Source organism: Macrobrachium rosenbergii, chromosome 4 (genome assembly GCF_040412425.1).
Source record: "Macrobrachium rosenbergii isolate ZJJX-2024 chromosome 4, ASM4041242v1, whole genome shotgun sequence".
NCBI classification, from domain to species: Eukaryota; Metazoa; Arthropoda; class Malacostraca; order Decapoda; family Palaemonidae; genus Macrobrachium; species Macrobrachium rosenbergii.
Window position 1 is genome coordinate 56,831,322 of NC_089744.1, and position 22,777 is coordinate 56,854,098.

Consider the following 22,777-nt stretch of genomic DNA (forward strand, 5'->3'; position numbering starts at 1 on the left):
AAAGAGGAAGCAGAAAAGAACGGCTTAAACCATGAAATCGGAGGGCAAATGGAAGCCAGCGTTGACTGTCTATTCTTAGATTCAGCGCTATGTTCCTCTTTTCCGAATATTAATTAGGCTACCTTAGTTTTCATTATCATTGGGTTGTATTCTGTCAATACAAATCCAGGGTTTGAGTGCTTGCTTTCCATAGCAAAGTTTATTTGTATTTTTTAGATTCGTTGAAAGTAATCATAGAAGAATAGTATAGTGGTTATAGGTTGGTTTTTTCATTATCTCCGAAAACATAAATTCTTATAAACTTGATTCCCAAAACATTGGGTCGCAAGAGGGTATTTTAATATCTCCAAAGTATTAGATCTTACAAAGGATTTTGTTTTTACATAAAAAAAACTTGGTTATTGCAGAAGCCATTTTATTATCTATAAAACCCTGGGTCTTACAAGGATATTTTATTTTCACCAAAGACAGTGTGTCTTACAAAGGCTATTTTATTCTCACGAAAAACACTGGGTCTTACAAGGGCTGTTTTATTCTCACCTAAAACACTGGGTCTTACAAGTGCAGTTTTATTCTCACCAAAAACACTGGGTCTTACAAAGACTATTTTAGTCTCACCAAAAACACTGGGTCTTAGAAGGGCTGTTTTATTCTCACCAAAAATACTGGGTCTTACAAAGGCTCTTTTATTCTCACCAAAACACGGGGTCTTAAAAAGGCAATTTTATTTTCACCAAAAACACTGGGTCTTACAAGGGCTGTTTTATTCTCACCAAAAACACTGGGTCTTAGAAGGGCTATTTTATTCTCACCAAAACAATGGGTCGTACAAAGGTTATTTTATTCTCACCAAAACACTGGGTCTTACAAATGCTATTTTATTCTCACCAAAAACACTGGGTCTTACAAAAGCTGTTTTATTCTAACCAAAAACACTGGATCTTACAAAGGCTATTTTATTCTCACCAAAAACACTGGGTCTTACAAGGGCTATTTTATTCTCACCAAAAACACTGGGTCTTACAAAGGCTGTTTTATTCTTACCAAAAGCACTGGGTCTTACAAAGTCTATTTTATTCTCACCAAAAACACTGGGTGTTACAAAGGCTATTTTATTATCACCAAAAACACTGGGTCTTACAAGGGCTATTTTATTCTCACCAAAAACTCTGGGTCTTACAAGGGCTGTATTATTCTCACCAAAAATACTGGGTCTTACAAAGACTATTTTATTTTCACCAAGAACAATGGGTCCTACAAAAGCTGTTTTATTCTCGCCAAAACAGTCTTACAAAGGCTATTTTATTCTCACCAAAAACACTGGGTCTTACAAAGGCTATTTTATTCTCACCAAAAACACTGGGTCTAACAAGGGCTATTTTATTCTCACCAAAACACTGGGTTTTATAAGGGCTACTTTATTCTCACCAAAACACTGGGTCTTACAAAGGTTATTTTATTCTCACCAAAACACTGGGTCTTACAAATGCTATTTTATTCTCATCACCAAAAACACTGGGTCTTACAAAGGCTATTTTATTCTTACCAAAAACACTGGGTCTTACAAGGGCTGTTTTATTCTCACCAAAAACGCTGGGTCCTACAAAGGCTATTTTATTCCCACCAAAAACACTGGGTCTTACAAGGGCTATTTTATTCCCACAAAAAACACTGGGTCTTACAAAGGCTATTTTATTCTCACCAAAAGCACTGGGTCTTACAAAGAGTATTTTATTCTAACTAAAAACACTTGGTCTTACAAAGGCTGTTTTATTCTCACCATAAACACTGGGTCCTACAAAGGCTATTTTATTCTCACCAAAAACACTGGGTCTTACAAGGGCTATTTTATTCTCACCAAAGACACTGTGTCTTACGGAGGCTATTTTATTCTCACCAAAAACACTGGGTCTTACAAAGTCTATTTTATTCTCACCAAAAACACTGGGTCTTACAAAGGCTATTTTATTCTCACCAGAAACACTGGGTCTTACAAAGGATATTTTATTTTCACCAAAAAACACTGCGTCTTCCAACGGCTGTTTTATTCTCACCAAAAATACTGGGTCTTACAAAGGTTATTTTATTTTCACCAAAAACAATGGGCCCTACAAAAGCTGTTTTATTCTCACCAAAACACTGTGTCTTACAAAGACTGTTTTATTCTCACCAAAATCACTGGGTCCTAAAAAGGCTCTTTTAGTCTCACCAAAACATTGGGTCTTAAAAGGCTTTTTTATTCTCACTAAAAACACTGGATCTTACAAGGGCTGTTTTATTCTGACCAAAAGCACTGGGTCTTACAAAGGTTATTTTATTTTCACCAAAAACACTTGGGCTTGTAAAAGCTATTTTAGTCTCACCAAAACCACTGGGTCTTACAAAGGCTATTTTATTCTCATCAAAGCACTGGGGCTTACAAAGGCTATTTTATTCTTCATCGAAAACGCTGGGTCTTACAAATTCTCACCAGAAACACTTTGTCTTACAAATGCTATTTTATTCTCACCAAAAAAATGGGTCTTACAAAGGTTATGTTATTCTCAGCAAAAGCACTGGGTCTTACAAAGGCTATTTTATTCTCACCAAAAACACTGGGTCTCACAAAGGCTATTTTATTCTAAAAAAACACTGGGTCTAACATATGCTGTTTTATTCTCACCAAAAACACTGGGTCTTACAAAGACTATTTTATTTTCACCAAAAACACTGGGTCTTACAAAGGCTATTTTATTTTCACCAAAAACAGTGGATTTTACAAACGCTATTTTATCCTTACTAAAAATATTTTGTCTTACAAAGGCTATTTTATTCTCATCAAAAACACTGGGTCTTACAAAAGCCGTTTTAGTCTCACCAAAAACACTGGGTTTTACAAAGGCTATTTTATTTTCACCAAAAACACAGGGTCTTACAAAGGCTATTTTATTCTCACTAAAAACACTGTGTCTTACAAAGGTTATTTTATTCTCACCAAAACAATGGGTCTTACAAAGGCTGTTTTATTCTCACCAAAAACACTGGGTCTTTCAAAGACTATTTTATTCTCACTAAAAACACTGGGTCCTACAAACCCTATTTTATTTTCACCAATAAGACTGGATCATACAAGGGCTATTTTATTCTTACTAAAAAAACTGGGCCTTACAAAGGCCATCCTATTCTCACAAAAAACACTGGGTTTTACAAAGGTTATTTTATTCTCACCAAAAACACTGGGTCTTACGAAGGTTATTTTATTCTTCCCAAAAACACTAGTGTTTTACAAGGGCTATTTTATTCTCACCAAAAATACTGGGTCTTACAAAGGCTATTTTATTCTCACCAAAAAATACTGGGTCTTACAAAGGCTATTTTATTCTCACCAAAAACTCTGGGTCCTACAAAGGCTTTTATATTGCCACCAAGAACACTGGGTCTTACAAAGGCTATTTTATTCTCACAAAAATACTGGGTCTTACGAGGGCTATTTTATTTCACTAAAAACAGTGGGTCTTACAAAGGATATTTTGTTCTCACTAAAAACACTGGATCTTAAAAGGCTATTTTATTCTCACCAAAAACACTGGGTCTTAAAAAGGCTATTTTATTCTCACCCAAAACAAGGGGTCTTACAAAGTTATTCTATTCTCACCAAAAACACTGGGTCTTACGAAGGTTATTTTATTCTTCCCAAAAACACTGTGTTTTACAAGGGCTATTTTATTCTCACCAAAAATACTGGGTCTTACAAAGGCTATTTTATTCTCACCAAAAAATACTGGGTCTTACAAAGGCTGTTTTATTCTCACCAAATACACTGTGTCTTACGAAGGCTGCTTTATTCTCCACAAAAACACTGGGTTTTACAAGGGCTATTTTATTCTCAACAAAAACACTGGGTCTTACAAAGGCTATTTTATTCTCACCAAAACTGCTGGGTCTTACAAAGGCTATTTTATTATCCCCAAAAACACTGGGTTTTACAAGGGCTATTTTATTCTCACCAAAAACACTAGGTCTTAAAAAGGCTATTTTATTCTCCCCAAAAACACTGGATTTTACAAGGGCTATTTTATTCTCACCTAAAACACTGGGTCTTACAAAGGCTATTTTATTCTCACCAAAAACACTGTCTTAAAAAGGCTATTTTATTTTCACCAAGACAATGGGTCTTACAAGGGCTATTTTATTCTTACCAAAAACACTGGGTCATACAAGGGCTATTTTATTCTCACCAAAAACACTGGGTCTTACAAAGGCTATTTCATTCTCACCAAAAATACTGGGTCTTATAAGGGCTATTTAATTCTCACCAAAAACACTGGATCTCACAAAGGCTATTTTATTCTCACCAAAAACAATGGGGCGTACAAAGACTATTTTATTCTCACTAAAAACACTGGGTCTTACAAAGACTATTTTATTCTTACCAGAAACTCTGGGTCTTAAAAGCCTACTTTATTCTCACTAAAAATACTGGGTCTTACAAGGTCTTATTTTATTCCTCACCAAAAACACTGGGTCTTAAAAAGGCTATTGTATTCTCATCAAAAACACTAGCTCTTACAAAGGTTATTTTATACTTACCAAAAACACTGTGTCTTACAAAATCTATTTTATTCTCACCAAAAACACTGGGTATTACGAAGGCTATTTTATTCTCACCAAAAACACTGGGTCTTACAAAGGCTATCGTATTCCCACCAAAAACACTGTGTTTTACAAGTGCTATTTTATTCTCACCAAAAACACTGGGTCTTACAAAGGCTCTTTTAATTTTACCAAAAACACCGGTTCTTACAAAGGCTATTTTATTCTCATCAAAAACACTGGGTCTTACAAAGGCTATTTTATTCTCACCAAAAGCACTGGGTCTTACAAAGGCTCTTTTATTCTCACCAAAGACACTGGGTCTTACAAAGGCCATTTTATTCTTACCAAAAACACCGGTTCTTACAAAGGTTATTTTATTCTCACCAAAAAGACTGGGTCTTACATAGATTATTTTATTCTCACCAAAAACACTTGGGCTTGCAAAAGCTATTTTAGTCTCACCAAAAACATTTGGTCTTACAAAGGCTATTTTATTCTCACCAAAAACACTGGGTCTTATAAAGGCTATTTTATTCTCACCAAAAAACTGGGTCTTACAAAGGCTATTTTATTCTCACAAAAACATTGGGTTTTGCAAAGGCTCTTTTTCATTCTTACAAAAAACACCGGTTCTTACAAAGGCTATGTGATTCTCATCAAAAACACTGGGTCTTACAAAGGCTATTTTATCCTCACCAAAAACAATTGGGCTTGCAAAAGCTGTTTTCGTCTCACTAGAAACACTGGGTCTTACAAAGGCTATTTTATTCTCACCAAAACACTGGGTCTTACAAAGGTTGTTTCATTCTTACCAAAAACACTGGGTCTTACAAGGGCTATTTCATTCTCACCAAAAACACTTGGGATTGCAAAAGCTATTTTAGTCTCACCAAAAACTCTGAGTCTTACAAAGGCTATTTTATTCTCATCAAAAACAGTGTCCTACAAAGGCTTTTTTATTCTAACAGAAACACTGGGTGTTACAGAGGCCAATTTATTTTCACCAAAAATACTGGGTCTTACAAAGGCTATTTTATTCTCACCAAAAACACTTGGGCTTGCAAAAGCTATCTTAGTCTCACCAAAAACACTGGATCTTACAAAGGCTCTTTTATTCTCACCAAAAACACTTGGGTTTGCAAAAGCTATTTTAGTCTCACCAAAAACACTGGGTCTTACAAAGGCTATTTTATTCTCACCAAAAACACTGGATCTTACAAAGGCTCTTTTGTTCTCACCAAAAACACTTGGGCTTGCAAAAGCTATTTTAGTCTCACCAAAAACACTGGGTCTTACAAAGGCTATTTTATTCTCACCAAAAACACTTGGGCTTGCAAAAGCTTTTTTAGTTTCACCAAAAACACTGGGTCTTACAAAGGCTATTTTATTCTCACCAAAAACACTGATCTTTTTTTGTTCTCACCAAAAACACTTGGGCTTGCAAAAGCTTTTTTAGTTTCACCAAAAACATTTGGTCTTACAAAGGCTATTTTATTCTCACCAAAACCACTGGGTCTTACAAAGGCTATTTTATTCTCACTAAAAAAGCGGGTCTTACAAAGGCCATTTTATTCTCACAAAAACACTGGGTCTTACAAAGGCTATTTTATTCTCACCAAAAACACTTGAGCTTGCAAAAGCTATTTTATTCTCATCAAAAACACTGTGTCTTACAAAGGCTATTTTAGCCTCACCAAAAACACTGGGTCTTACAAAGGCTATATTATTCTCACCAAAAACACTTGGGCTTGCAAAAGCTATTTTAGTCTCGCCAAAAACACTGTGTCTTACAAAGGTTATTTTATTCTCACCAGAAACACTGGGTCTTACAATGGCTCTTTTATTCTCACCAAAAACGCTTGGGCTTGCAAAAGCTATTTTAGTCTCTGCAAAAACACCAGTTCTTTCAAAGGCTATTTTATTCTCACCAAAAGCACTGAGTCATACAAAGGCTGTTTTATTCTCACCAAAAATACTTGGGCTTACGAAAGCTATTTTGTCTCACCAAAAACACAGGGTCTTACCAAGGCTCTGTTATTCTCACCAAAAAACTGGGTCTTACAAAGGCTATTTTATTCTCACAAAAACACTGAGTCTTACAAAGGCTATTTTATTCTCACCAACAACACTTGAGCTTGCAAAAGCTATTTTAGTCTCACCAAAAACAGTGGGTCTTACAAAGGTTATTTTATTCTCATCAAAAACACTGTGTCCTACAAAGGCTTTTTTATTCTCACAGAAACACTGGGTGTTACAGAGGCCATTTTATTCTCACCAAAAATACTGGGTCTTACAAAGGCTATTTTATTTTCACCAAAAACACTGGGTCTTACAAAGGCTATTTTATTCTCACCAAAAACACTTGGGCTTGCAAAAGCTATCTTAGTCTCACCAAAAACACTGGATCTTACAAAGGCTCTTTTATTCTCACCAAAAACACTTGGGCTTGCAAAAGCTATTTTAGTCTCACCAAAAACACTGGGTCTTACAAATGCTCTTTTATTCTCACCAAAAACACTTGGGCTTGCAAAAGCTATTTTAGTCCCACCAAAAACACTGGATCATACAAAGGCTATTTTATTCTCACCAAAAACACTTGGGCTTACAAAAGCTATTTTAGTCTCACCAAAAACACTGGGTCTTACAAATGCTATTTTATTTTCACCAAAAACACTGGGTCTTACAAAGGCTCTTTTATTCTTACCAAAAACACTGGGTCTTACAAAGGCTATTTTATTATGACCAAAAACACTGGGTCTTACAAAGGCTATTTAGATGGTGACCATAGTGTTGCATATTGATGATTAGACATACAAAATCAGTCTAGCAAGAAATGTCAAGTTATGGTGTCCATGGACAAAATTTGAACTAAACGTATTTTTATACAGATGGAATACAACGTTGTTGTAGCTTGATAGCATGGCATTCATTTTGTGTGAAAATAACACCAATTTAATTAAAACAACAAAACGCAAAACTGCGTAGTTTCTTTAATTGTTATACAATCTAAAACATGCATTTGATCGGAACGTCTATTTGGAAACTAAATTAATTTTCAGCTGTTCTGAAGTTGATTTACAACTTCGATCTGTACGTCGGATACCAAACAAGCATTATTGGGTAGATCTCTACGTATCGGAAACTTCATTTTTAAATATCATATTTTTTGGAATATGTTACTGAGAGGAAAGAAACTTAGATGACTTTGATATTTTAAATATTCATTTTTTTTTTGCACTGTAATTCTATTGATGGAGGTTGTAGCGAAGATTTGTGAATTACAATGACTTTGAATCTGTTCTTATATCTAATGGATTTGACTCTACTTTTAATTAAAATCAACAGAATGTTTTGCTGGACGACATTTAAATCTGATTCATTTTTCTTAGAACCAGAGATTTGGTAGAGGCCAGATAAATATTGAAAGCTGAGCGATATGAGTAAGACTTTTCCGCTCTTTAAGGGCTCATGAATATGACTCATTATTAGTATGAGGTCATAAATTTTTATAATTATTGATATTTCCTCCAACTTTATTTTCGAAATAGAAAGGTTTCTTTACAAGCAGCTTTGTGCACTGAATCTTTATTTTAAGTTTTAAACCTGAACTTTATATTTTAAAAGTGAAAGACATCCCATATGGGCAATAATACGCTGAAACCCCCTTTTCCTTTTTCACTTAAAAAAAAAGCAATGAGACCGCTCCTTGAGCAAACGAGTAATCTCATGTGGAAGTAATTTGAAGGCAAATAACCCCTCCTTTCATTGAAGGAGCAAGTTCATACACTTTAATGGCAGGTGACAATCATCCGTAAGTAGAAGTAGTGAATGAGAAATTATATAAAGAATTCCAAACATACGTTTAACATGTACTATGTCCCTTTGAACTCGAAGAAGATGAGAGCATTTGGAAAAATACAGATGTAGTAAAGGGGTTTCGTTGGATTTATGTTCAGTGGTGCAAGTTTGAATAAACTCTGTCCCTTCTCGGGACGGAGAAGGAAGTGGCTTAACTCATCTGGTCGTGGAAGCCAAGAGATGGAATGATGTTCAGTTTTTCTTTCTATTATTAAGCGTATATTATCCATGTTATAGTGGTAGCTCTTGCGCATACCATATGCAACAGTTAACGAGTACAGTTAATGCAATAGGATTATTTTTGTATTGTGAACTACGGCTGTCTCCTAATAAGGAACGGTACTCATGATTAGCAGTATGCAATATAAATATATAATAGCGCATATTCTTCGGTTATTATTGTTTCGAAGTGCGCGCAATCCCCCTCCTCTCATCTCGCACAGCACACGCTAACGCACACACAAGTACAGTCAGTGAAATGAGAGTATTCCAGTTTGCCACCAGTGGGGAATGTCGAGTTTCGTAAGCCTAACTAGGTATTCTGTTTGGGTTCGATCTCATTATTCCAGCAACTTGACCTAACAGCATTGCGCCTTTTCGAGAAAGTTCCGGTTTTTTAATGATCTCGCCCATTTAAACTGGAATACTTTTCCAGAACTAGGCCTTTAGTTGTAATGGAAGGTATAGCAATTTCTCCGACATCGTATTTCTTTTTTTTTTTTTTATTACTCGTAATTTCTTGTAAATTCAATTCTATATTGAGAATGACTCATCTATTTAAAAGAAGGAATAAAGGTTTGAAAGAATTGGAAGTGAAAGATTAAAATAGAAAGCTTGGGTTGATGGGTGGATTTCATTCATTACTAAATAAATCTTCATATCATAACACGTTTTTAGTAAGTGATTTATTGTTTGGAATAGTGTTACATAAATGTTTTTGATATAGAATAAAAGAAGTAATAATAATTAGTAAAAAAAATAGAGGCGGAAAGATTAGTATAGTGGAGTACAAATTAAATGAATAGTTGGAACTTCGAAGCCAGAAGTATTAAACGAGAATATGGCGCTTCCTTGAACTTGAGAGTAAGAACATCCACAACACCAGCTGAAAGACTATTCCAAAGTATGTCAGTAAAGATAACGGAAGACCGACTCGACAACATATGTTTACCCGGAATGAGTAGAACACACTAACTCATTTGACACTGGAAATGAAGGCAGTAGTTGTATCTCTAACTGAAATCAAGTTGGCGGGGAATTCATATTGTTTGGGTATCGCCCTCTGATTCCGGCAATTAATCGTAATTTTTGACATCTGATTTGATTCCGTTAAATGAACCATGTTTCGGGGTAAATACCTCTGATTCAGCGTTTCAGCATTCGATTTCTGTTCATCATTGGTGTCTGTTATCAGTGTGACTTCTATGAAGCCTTCTCTGATAGTAACCTTTAGTATTGTTGATCAATCCGTGTTTATTGGCACCGTCATTTGAAATCGTTAGTTAAACTGTATTGATCCCAACCAACACTGTTGTCAATTTAATTTCTGTGATTACGTTGACCAGTAGAGTCCTTTGATTTTGTCTTATTGTTTTAGAATGAGCTCATAACTTCGTTGGTTAGTCCATATATTTTGGCAGCATCATTGGCCTTTGGTGGCGTGTTATTTATTGCCGTCTTTGTTTTAGTTTGGTAGTTTGTTGTCGTTAATCTTTATTTCGTGTATTTATAACAGATGTCTTAATGGTTTATAATTTTATCAGTAAATGATAGCTGATAACGTCCTTCATTTTATGGTACAGAATATGATTTCATCAGAGATTCCGAACTTTCTGACACTGACCTTGATTTCGCCCACTATAACTGGATTTATGCTAGTCTTAAAACCTCCATCCACCTGCAGACCTATATATATAGTATAATAATGCTGGTTTGTGTATATGTAGTATGATCAACCAATAAATTCGTTGATTAATCCTTTTCATCTCTCACTGAAATTGGATTTTATCGAGTAATCCTCGTTATTTCTCGCTGAACTTTTGATTTCATCGATCAATAAATTGGCAGTCACTGAAGCTAATTTCATCGATCAGAGCTTGTTATCGCTCAGCGACCTTTGATTTCTTCTTCGAAGGCCCTCCTCACTTCATATCCTTGGAGGTTTTTGGAGTTTTTCTTGACGCAATTTATGCAAATTGTTACTCCTGCCGCCTGTAGCTGATTTTGTTGACGAGTATCCGGTAGGCGGTAGATGGGTCTTGTCGGTGCTGTATTTGGTGAACTTCCAACATTATTTGGTAATTCGTTTGTGTACGTATTCGCTCACAGAACTTTACGAAAATATACTCATTACGCTCACTTCTAAGTTTATTTTTTTGCATTGTTAGAAAACCTGTCATTTATCTTGCCAGAAAGCCAGGTATGGTTCAGAAGGTTTCTTATATTAGTAGGCTACTAAAGTATTAATGCCACATCCTTCAGGTCTTCTGTTCTATCCTTACTGGAATTTTTTTTTTATCTTAGTTGGATTTCGCAGTGCTCTCTTTAAGAGAGAATTGTGCGAAGGGGTGATTTCCTCTCTCCCAAAGAAGATGATTATGATTTTAAGTATCATTGGAATGCTGCCTAGTATACGGCCTTCTTGAAGGTCAATGCTTGCGTCGTAAGAAGCAGCGCTTGCTACACATTCTGATGATATACCAAGTAAAATTGTAAAACTGTGTAACAGGTAGTACTACTGATGCTTTATGTATATACTACTTAACTTTTTTTATTTAGATTACCGTTTTATGATGATTAATTTTCTTTGCTCTTTTAATTACATTTTAGGTAACGGCATTCTGCTCTCCGTAGAGATGTTCTACATGTTAATGGCCATGTAAGCAAGCTCCATATCAAGTGTTTGTTCATTTTGAATTGGAATAAACAAGCAAAAAAAAAAATCTCTCCCTTCATTAGACAGCATTGTACAATATTCTGACCCCTTCTAAAATCATGTATAAAGTTTCCAACGGCATATTTTTTAGCATCCCATTAAGGTACTATCACAGGATTCAGACATTAATTATCAAAGGAGATAGAGGCTCTCTCTCTCTCTCTCTCTCTCTCTCTCTCTCTCTCTCTCTCTCTCTCTCTCTCTCTCTCTCTCTCACCGTGAACAACGGCTCCCTTGTTGCCCCAGGGGGATAAATTTTTATGCTTCTGTTGCTAGTCTGCTGATGACCACTCGAGATAATGTTGTTTTATTACGTTAGATCCCCCCCATACATCAGCGGTTTCTTTCTCTCTCTCTCTCTCTCTCTTTCCCCTGGGGAGGGGCAGAGCGATCTTGCTCCCCCTGAATCGACTCGCGGTGACAGACTTTTAAGGATATGTTAGTCCGGGTCATGTCTCCTATTCTCCATGGTTAAGAGGGGTTTTTAATTGAATATATATATATACTTCTTGATATTTATTTTTGATTTACTGATGGATAAAAAAAATATGAGAATTCTTATGAGGCGTTATTCACATAACATCGACCGATATACATACGAACCCTGTAATCCAATCAAGTAGAACCACGCCCTGTGTGTGTGTGTATGTGTGCGTATTCTAGCACCGGAGTTGCATATGTTGAATATTCATTTATTGTTGCTTCATTACGGCTATTCCCACGGCAGTCCGTTTTGGTATTGTATGTGTTTTTTAAACGAATGTAAAGGCAAGTTATTGCTGCTGGAATTTTATGGCTTGGCCTTTTGGTGTTTTCAAGCTGATGCTGTTTGCTTTGAATGCTTTTTTTTTTTTTTTTTTTTTATTTCAGATGTGTTCTTAAATAATGCTAGTTTATCGGTGCTGTATCTGTCCAAAACATTTTTTTCATCTTGCTTTAGTGAGAATTTCTCGATGCATATTAGGACAGTTTTTTTTTTTTTTACATTTGCTCATTAGATATGTAGAATGATTTGCCTTTTGTTTTCTCTGTTGTTCCAGAGTTGTATAAAATTCATGAAAATGTATTAGAGGCTTGGACATTCTCTGTGCGATGGCCATGTCATGAGAGGCAAAGTTTGAAATTTGCTACCAATATGCTAAGAAAATGTATTTTCGTTTTTGTTCAGAAATTTCATGAAATTCTCTGGGGCAGCTTTAGCACAATGCAATAAAGATGAGATGACTCTTCATAAATGAGAAGCTATCAAAAGCAGCAAGCACATAGATGATTTTATTTTACGGCCCAAACACTGAATTTTATAGATTTTCGTGTGATGAATATTGTCGTTATTTTTGAGAGTGCAGACCACTTTCAATTCTTACGTAAATCATGAAAAGAATGCTTTCGTTTTTTATATGCGTCCTGCTCTATATAGAATTTCCACGAAAAGAAGTTTTAGTCGTTGATAAAATCCCATACCCCAATGCTAGGTCAAAATTTTAGTATGAGAAACGGGTTTCTCTCTAAATTTGTGTTTTAGTAATTAAATTACAGACCTCCCCAAGGTCCTAATCAGTTCTAAGAGTCAGCTGAGACCAGCAACCTGTTTATTACTGGCAACGAGGTGCTCATATGGAAGACAGCTACTTCAAAGTCCACAAGGCGGACGCAGACATGTTTCCGGACAGAGCGTGCCTCATTTACCGTTGCGCCGCCTCAAACTCTTGTAAGCTGCCTGGATTACAAACTCATTCAGTTTAAGACTTATCTATGGTCGGTAGCTTAACTTGATTATCTAGGGCTGGGCCTTGGCTGCTATCAGCGTCATAATAGTGGAGTTTAGATCCTTTAAAGGCAATTCCGAGTTATCCCGCATTACAAACACCATTTACTTAAGTTTCACTCGTTTCACTCTACGTTTTTTCATAGAGTATTGTGAAAGGTAGTTTCTTCAGATTTTTCCACTTGAGGAAGGTTGCTGGTAATCTGTGTACGTAATTAGGTTTTAGGATTAGCTTTGCAGTTGAAAGGACTTTCAAATGGACGAGTGGGTCCAAGATTCATTAATTCGCTTTTGTTACTAGTGATCCTCTTATGTCTCTTTGTTAGAACACATACGTCCTTGTATGTTTGTTAGAACACATACGTCCTTGTATGTGTTGTATATATTTTTGTTTACATGTATGTATATGTATGGCATATCATGAAGGTCAAAGGAATGTGTTCTTGCTTCTTCAACATGTTTCTTTATATTATTGTTTTGGGTTTTACACGCTAGTGGTTAGTGTTGAATAGTAGAAGGAATGTGGGAGCGAGGGCTCGTTAAAAGTAGCATTGATGGAAAGGTGGGAAGTCAGCATTATTTAATTATACCAAACAGTAGTTCTAACGTATAGCTTGATGGTTTTCTTCATCCCATGATGTGATATAGCGCTTCGGAATAAATTCACAATTAACTGTAGTTTATTAGTAATAACTGGCTTTCCCAGTAAAGTGATGATGTGCGAAACTACATAATGCCGTCCATTATCTACAAAGGAACTTTCAGAAATATCCGTTCCTCCGTCTAGAAAACAATTGTGAGATTCTTTCGCGAAGAAGACTTCAAGCAAAGGAATCGTGACAGGATGTTAACTAGAGGTGAAAACTAGCTATGGGAAGGGTACGCTTGATTTGAAAACTTGCGATATATATATAATGTATAATGAGCTATGAGTACCTTGACGTTGCAACTTCTTGCAGATAATTCAATCTTTGTAATTGATTTGCTGTTTTCCGAGGGTTCACAATTATGGGCTCTCGAGAGTAATTACCTCAATTCTAAATGTTTCTCATTGTGTTGCTCAGTGTTGTCCCCTTGAACGTGAATTGATGTTTAGGCTGTTTTCACTGATGTCTAGGGATTTAATTGACTGTACTGCTTATATTTCTCTTATTTCGAAAAAGCAGTACTTTATTGCGCCCTTATTTAGGTGGGGTTTTCCGTTTGAGAAGCACATATTTCATCTTCACAATAATCCTTTCATTTAATTTGAGTTATTTCGTTCACCAAGAGTCGACTGTTGAAAACCGTTGGGAACGAGCGTCTAAATTGGTGATAATACAAGTATAATGGCTGATTTGGAAGATTATCATACAACGATTCGTGATGAACGCGCTATGGTAATATAATTAATGTAAAATTAGTTTCGTTAATGATGATACTGCAAGGGCGGCAGCGTTTACAATAAGATGATGATACCGCATTAATGGTAGTGGCAGTTCAATGATGGTTGCCGTAGAAAATTATAAAATCTATCATATTTTACTTATTGATAGGTCAGCATTGCTTATGAATAAGCATTTGTGGTTATTGGTTTTTGATTTAAAGATGGCTGCTAATTTGGAAATGGACTACATATTTAGGTTGCATAGTAAATGTTTTCAGTGTCTTTACGAACTTGATGCTTGTACTTTACAGGGAGATGTAATTCTAACAATTTCTAGAATTTTTTAGGAGCTTTGTAGGTACTTACGTTTTTGGATACATGAACAGGGACGCACACACACAAACACACACACACACACACATATATATACACACAAGTGTGTGAGAGAAAAAGTGTCCCTGTAAACGTATACAATAACTTACTTATTTACAAAAAGCCTAAAAAACTGTAACAACTGTAAGTATTAGATCTTCCTGTGAAATATGAATACCGAGTTTTTAAAAACTCTTAAAAATGATTGCGCAACTTAAATCTGTAGCTCATTTCCAACTAAGCAACCATCTTTCCAACAAAAAGCAACAGCGATGATCACTGCAAGCCTTGGATCCAGATGGGAAACAAATGGAAGAACCCTTTACCACCGTCATTTATTTGCCCTCTGGATTCAAGCATGAAGAGACAAGGACATCCAAAAGGTGTAAAAAAAAAGAGAGGTATTCACTGTCATTGCAGTCACTACAACTACATACAGTAGAGACTGGATGAAAGTGACAAGTAAAATATTTATATATATTTCGATCTGACTGGCCTCCCTGAAAAGAAACGGTAAAGACTAATGGGAAGGTGGATAGCGTTTGGGTGACGAGAAAGTTGAACACAAATGTGAGCAAGGCTAAGGTTGTAAAGGAATGAAAACCGGAAGGAAGAATCAGCGAATTTTAGTATGGATGGCAGAAGATTGGGAACAGTTGATTTGTTTAGGTATTTGTGTAAATGTAAGAAATAATGGTAGAATTATATGAATGAAAGAATCAAGGAAGGTGGAAAAGTATTTGCCGAAGATGTTAGGAAAGCAGAAATGTCAGTGAAAGCAAAATTTGGAGTGCATGCATGATGTATTGACTCAGTTTTCCTTTATGGGTGTGAAATAACAAAAAAATTAAGTGTAAGCTACTGAAGTGAAAGATTGAAGGCAAGAGCAGTGTAGAGTTAATCTAATTTAACGTCAGTTTTCTCCCTTTTTCAGACTCCTCCACTAAATTCTGCTGTAATGTAACTTGGGTAAACATAAGCCAATTTCACACAATCACGACCTACTTTCCTTATTCCACGGTTTTGTTCCAACATCTAATACCCTTTCGTCATTTTCTAGCATTACTCCGTCAATAGAGATATTAAAAAGCTACAGAGACATGGTGCATTTTTATCTCAGACCACCTTGACACCAAACCAGTCACTCTCCGTCTTCATGTTCTAACAAACACTTTGCTTGCACCATGAAAACTCAATAAATTATTTACTGTAAATACATCCTCAGCACCATCCACATTGCATCTGTTTCAGTTCTGTCTCAACTTTTTTTTTAAAGTCCATTGACCCCAAATGCAGCTTTTCTTCGTTATTTTCAAGCTGTATCGTAACAATCAAATGATTCATGCACCCTCTCCCTTGTCTAAACCCACACTTATTCATACGTACTTATATATATATATATATATATATATATATATATATATATATATATATATATATATATATATATATATATATATATATATCGTATGTTTATGCAACTCCTAGGAAAAATGATTTGCAATGATGACTATTTTAAGATGGAAGAATAAAACTTTTCTTCAGGAGCAGAAGCCAAAACAGGAAGTGAGGATATTCTGTGTGGTGAGAACAATCACAAATGATTTTTCGCTAAATATTGAAGTGGATTTTGCGGCCTGTCATGACGTTGTGATGAATTTGGGAAATTTACGATTTTGCTTTCTTTCAATCGTCGCATTATTATGGCATATTTTTCGTGGCATTTATTTTTTCTATTTATTAAGAGAAAGACCCCTCGTTTAGGTTATACGTACAGTATTGTCATGTATGCATAAATGTGTGTGTGTGTGTTTGTGCGTGTAATGGTACGCAACCAGTGTGGAGATGAGCTTTGTTCTGTCAGTTTCATCGCAGAAAACTTGCTAGAACTGTGTGTGTGTATGTGTATATATATATATATATATATATATATATATATATATATATATATATATATATATATATATATATATATATATACATATATATATATATATATATATATATGTATATATATATATATATATATATATATATATATATATATATATATATATATATATATATATATATATATATATATATATATATATATATATATATATATTCATAGCCCCTGTTGAAGAGGTGGCGTCAGAAGGGCAGAACGCTAAAAATCTTAGCAAGCCCTTTTCTTGACACAAGATGATGCATATAACCTGGGTCGACTGGCGGACAGTGGGCCAAAATCGAGCAATGGGCCTTTTAAGTAGGAGCCCATAGTAAGAGGGAAACTATTGTAAAGCCTGAGATGTTTTGTACATCTTTTCTTTTTCTACCATTCTGTAAACCCCAACTCCGATTGGGAAAAAATTATTTTATGGCTATGGATAATTATGTAAGTAAACACTAATCAGAGGTCTGAGCTGTAATATGATATTTAAATAAAATATAACATGTCATTGGAAAAATAATTCGCTAAATCCAGGGAAAAGGAGATAAGCAATAAAATTGCTATGAACAGAAGCTTCACGAATGAACACTAGCCAGTGAAACTGTTACTTCAAAACTCTTCATTTAGAAGTACAAAAGTAACGCAAATACTATAGTAAGGTTTTCTTATAAAAATTTCCAAAGAAAACAGAGTTGGAAGTTAAAATTAGTGGAAACATTAGTCATTCTGAGGCTGGAATGGAACAGCAGAGTGCACATTGGTTTTATGTTTAGTCATCTATAAGGGAAAGGGGGATATACAAGACTGCACAAATTACAGAGGGATAAAACTGATATCTCATACTATGAAGATATATGAACGAATTATAGAGAAAAGAATAAGGAATGAAACATCAATAAGTGAAGAACAATTTGGGTTTATGCCGGGAAAAGGTACAGTAGATGCAATTTTTGCACTAAAGCAAGCAATGGAAAAACATGCAGAAAGACATCTACTGTAGTATTTATTGATCTGGAGAAGGCATATGATCGGGTACCTAGGCAAGAAGTGCGGAGATGTATGAGAGAGAAGGGTGCCTCAGAAAAGTATGTTAAAGTAGTCCAGCATATGTATGCAGAGGTTACCACTCAGGTAAGGAGCACTGCGGGAACAACAAAAAAGTTTAGTGTAAGAGCTGGTTTACATCAAGGTTCAACTCTCAGTCCCTACATCTTTGACCTTGTGATGGATGTTATTACATCAGATGTCAGAGAAGAAGTCCCGTGGAGTGTGATGTTTGCCGAAGATGTTTTGGTGGACCTGACTAGAGAAGGGGTGGAGATAAAACTAGAGTTGTGGGGACAAGCACTTGAAGATCGAGGTTTAAGGATAAGCAGAGCTAAGACAGAATATCTGGGGATGGAAGGGGAAGGAAAACAGGGTGCAGTTGAATTAGGTTTAGACGACATCAAGAGGGTTACCACTTTCAAATACCTTGGGTCCTGTGTGATGGTTGATGGTGGCATGGACTCAGAAATAAACCACAGGATACAGTGTGCTTGGATGAATTGGAGGAGATCATCGGGAATACTGTGCGACAAGAGGATTAGTGCAAGAGTAAAAGGAAGTTTTTATAAAAGTGTAGTTAGACCAGTGATGGTGTATGGGACGGAGACGTGGCCAATAAATAAGGCTCAAGAAAGGAAGTTGGAAGTGGCAGAGATGAGGATGCTGGGATAGATGTGTGGAGTCACGAGAAAGGATAGGATCAGAAGCGATTATATTAGGGAGACAGTCAAAGTGGTAGAAGTGTCAAAGAAGATTCAGCAAAGAAGATTGCAGTGGTTTGGTCATGTCATGCGGAGAGAGGAGGATCATGTGTGTAGAAGGGTCATGGACATTGAGGTGGTTGGGAGGAGGAGGAGGAGGGGAAGGCCAAGATTCAAATGGTAAGATAACGTAGCAAATGACATGCGGGAAAAGGGTTAAGAGAACAGGATACGTAAGATAGAAGATGGAGACGGCTTACACGGAACAGCGACCCCATATAGAGATGGGTAAAGGCTGAAGACAAAGAAGAAGATCTCAGTGTCTCTTGCTCACGCTCTTTCCAATATCGTTCTGTCAAGTATGTCATTAGCTTTTTAGTATTTACACACACACACATTATATATATATATATATATATATATATATATATATATATATATATATATATATATATATATATATATATATATATATATATATATATATATATATATATATATATACTTATATAGTGTGTGTGTGTGTTAGTGAAAGTTTTTCTTTCAAAGTCATTGCAGTCCTATTAGGACTCTCTCTCTCTCTCTCTCTCTCTCTCTCTCTCTCTCTCTCTCTCTCTCTCTCTCTCTCTCTCTCTCTCTCTAGATGTGATAAAAAAAATGTGATAGGTATCCAGTGGAGTTAAATGAATAAATATTGTTGTGTTTCAGAGGAATCTTTAGTATGAATTTCATTTCTGCTACGTCTACTACTATTCCTGCTGCTGTTAATAAGGTCCTCAAAATTAGCTAGGAGAAACGAATAGTTCTCTCTTTTGAAAAGGTCAGGAATTCGTTAACTTCAGGAAAATTAATGTGAAGTTTAAGCGACGATCTTTTTGTTTACTTCCGTATATCAAAGTTGATTTTGTGTTTAATAGGTGAGTAATGATAGATTATTCCTCACTGTATGTAGAGGTAGGAGGTTAACCCTATTTTCTGCTGAGGAACTTTGATTCTAATTTATGCTCATTTTCTTTATGTGACCTGTCATTAAAATCATCATTGCATTCACGAATATTCGGTACAATTACTCTGTTATGGATTTTGAAAAGTGAACTGGTCGCCTGGAAGAAATCTGCTTACGACAGAGTGATTTTCTCATTGGTGAACTCCTTTCGATTCTGTATCCCATTTATATAGGATTCGTAATTGGACTTGGTGATGCTGCCTTTAACATTTTACAGAAAACAATGAAACAGTTAATTCCTTAGGGTATAGATTAGTCGTACTAGTGTACACACACACACACACACACACACACACACACACACACACACACACACACATATATATATATATAATTTATGTATGTATGTATGCAGTTGGGTCCCGATACATTTTGGAAAATATGTAGAAGATTTTCTTAATAAACATGAGAGTTAAGAGCCTTAGACTGAAGTGCATGCAAATTTGCTTATTAAGAAAACCTCAAACAACGATTGGAATATAATAACTGCATACAGATGTCAGAGTGCTTGTTAGCAAGATGTACATACTTGCCCTAAGTATCTTCCGTGAATCGATTAATATAACACTGTATGCTCGGATATATTACTGCCCATTGTATATACCCTTATGTATCCATTGTGACTTTTACTGACTTGTTCGTTACTATAAGTATGACCAGTAAGTTATATGTTTTCTAATGATTAGCTGAATGCAAACATTTAGTTTTAGTGTAACATTTTTATGTACAGAAATCTGTTTAATTATCATAACTTATCATTATAGTAAATACTAGAAAAATGCCTCGTGAATTCCTTTTCCTTCCCTGCCAGTTCCCAGATACGGAAAGAATACATCATGTCTTCAGAGGAAAGACAAAAACTCCCCCCTCTGGCAAGGCAATAGCCAAAGCACTCCTCCCCTGTACCCCTCCATCCCTCACCCTCGTGTGTCTAGCGAGTAATGCATTTTACCGCAAACCCGTGTGACCAGTAATTCCCGTTATGCCGATGCATACTTCATAATATGTGACCCTTCTATTCTGTCCCATACTGATTCCTGTGTTGAACCATATACTGTATATTTATTTAGTTGGACCATTTTCTTGTCTAGTGCCCTGTTTCCATTTGTAAATAAACTATGCAAATTGTCTCCCTGTTAGTCATGATCCGTACCCATTTGTAACTAAGGACAAAAGAATTGCAAATTGTCTTCCTAATTTTGCCATGACCCCTTTTATAGAAATTGATAGGAGCCCTTGATTTCTCGTTTCTAGATATGGTCAGTGTCTTCCTCGCCACAACCCTGGAGGAATGACTATAGATGGAGAAGCCCTTATGAGTCAATGGAATTGGAGTTTTCGTGTACTTCGCCAACCTCCCAAGTTTGTGAAATGATGCTGTCATGTTTTGCAGACTTAATCAGTGATCTTTTTTATTGCACTAAATTGGATGTTAGATGTCTTATTTAGTTTTTGTTTTCGTGTGTGGTTAGATCGTTTACGTGTTATGATCTTATCCGTTTTTATTAGAAAAGCTTATTTAGTTGTCAATATTTTCGGAGAAATTAATTAGAATTTGGGATTTATTTTAAATCTTGCTGATTACCCAGACATTTCGTAACTAAGGCATCATTCTTGTATAAAAAATATCCCATTTAACTTATTCTTTATACACACTCGTTTTTACGTGTTGGGTATGTTCATCACTACCGTACCCCAAGTAGATAAACAGTCATACACATAAACATACACCTACATGGCAGTAGCATGGTGCTTTTTACTGTCTTTTTTTTACGTCATATATTTTCAGTAGTGACGAGTATGTTACAAAATGATTCAATTGCTTTTCCGTGTCTGTAATTATATTCTTTTGACCAGCCCTGATTATACGCAGTCACATGATGTCCAACGAGATTGAAAAGAGTAACCAGACAATATTTTACCTTTGCATGAATAACTTTCTTCCCTCGTTTTTAAGTTACAGAAGAATACCAGTGATCGATGCTGTAACTGGGACATAGATTTTGGTGTTAGTGAGTCAACGCGTAAGTTAAGGAAAATAATTAGCTCTCTTCTATGAACATGGGGCAGTGTACTCATGCTCACAAAGACGCAAAAATTAAAACTTGATTTTTCAGGGTTTGGAACTCCAGTTTTATTGTGCTTGGGAAAAATGATCCTTTTCTTATTTGCTTCGCCTTTCTTCTGTCTTGTAACAGCAATTTCATCTTACTGTGTCCTCTTGCTTTCCCTTCTTTTACTGGCATGAATACCAAGTTGATACTATGTGTCATTTCTTAGTAACTGCCTGCGCTCTCAAGTTTTCTTTGCACGTGTGTTCGTCCTCTGTAAACCGTAGCACACCGCTTCCTAGAATGTGGAACACTGGCCCAGCTTTTGCCAGACGAGAGTTGTTTATCTGTTTAATGTATGTTTGTTTAAGCGTGTTTGTGTAAGGGAAAAATTACTTTGTCGACTATATTTCGTGTTTGAGTTTACCTACATAAGTATAATGTATCTTTCGCAGATGATTATGTTGCTCCTCTAACAGTTGCTTGTCATTATTCCAGGCACCGCCCATACTGAATGAAATTTAACTATCCTCTCTTATCTTTAGCTATGTTTTCTTTAATTTTTGTGATTGTTTTTTTATGTAAATATGTGGTAAATTTGTGATTTCCCTTGAGGGTTTGTCAACGCGTCTGCAGAGTGCATTCAACATCCAAATTGAATATTACTAAACTGTTTTTATTTTGTTATAATTCTACATTTTAATGCTTTTATAAACATTTATCTCAAATTGAGATACACAATAGAAAATTTAACCCCTGATTTGCATGGCCTCACTTAAGAGGAACAATTAGCAATTGCTGTTAGGTGATGAGAAACCAGATATGTGTAAAGAAAAAGAAAGTTCCCGGAACTTAGAACAGTGTGAGGCAAGACAGTGTAAGAGCTCGGAGAAGTGAATGAAGAAAGGTAATTGCCACTGTACAGTAGTATAGTAGGTCATGTACGTTCCGTGTTCATTTTAAATCGGCTTTGTGCTGTGCTTCATGTGATAGCGGTTATTTCGCTGTATGGAAATCTGTGTTGTATGGTATAACGCCTCAACATAGTTGTAGGTATGGCTGTTTCTTCGCCATTCTGACGCTGCAATGATTATTGTTTACCCAAATCAAACTACTTCCAACAGTAACGAGTTTGCGGTATTTTCTCGGTATTTCCATGATTTAACCA

At 35.7% G+C, this 22,777-nt stretch overlaps 1 protein-coding gene across 1 annotated transcript in view; it reads left to right on the forward strand.

Annotated features, from left to right (window-relative positions):
* The window catches only part of LOC136837770 (uncharacterized), a 1,038,075-nt gene that overhangs the window by 507,101 nt on the left and 508,197 nt on the right, over positions 1–22,777 (forward strand). The window contains exon 2 of the mRNA XM_067102702.1: positions 20,813–20,920. Coding sequence (XP_066958803.1) covers positions 20,813–20,920 — 108 coding nt within the window. The remainder of the gene's footprint in view (positions 1–20,812; positions 20,921–22,777) is intronic.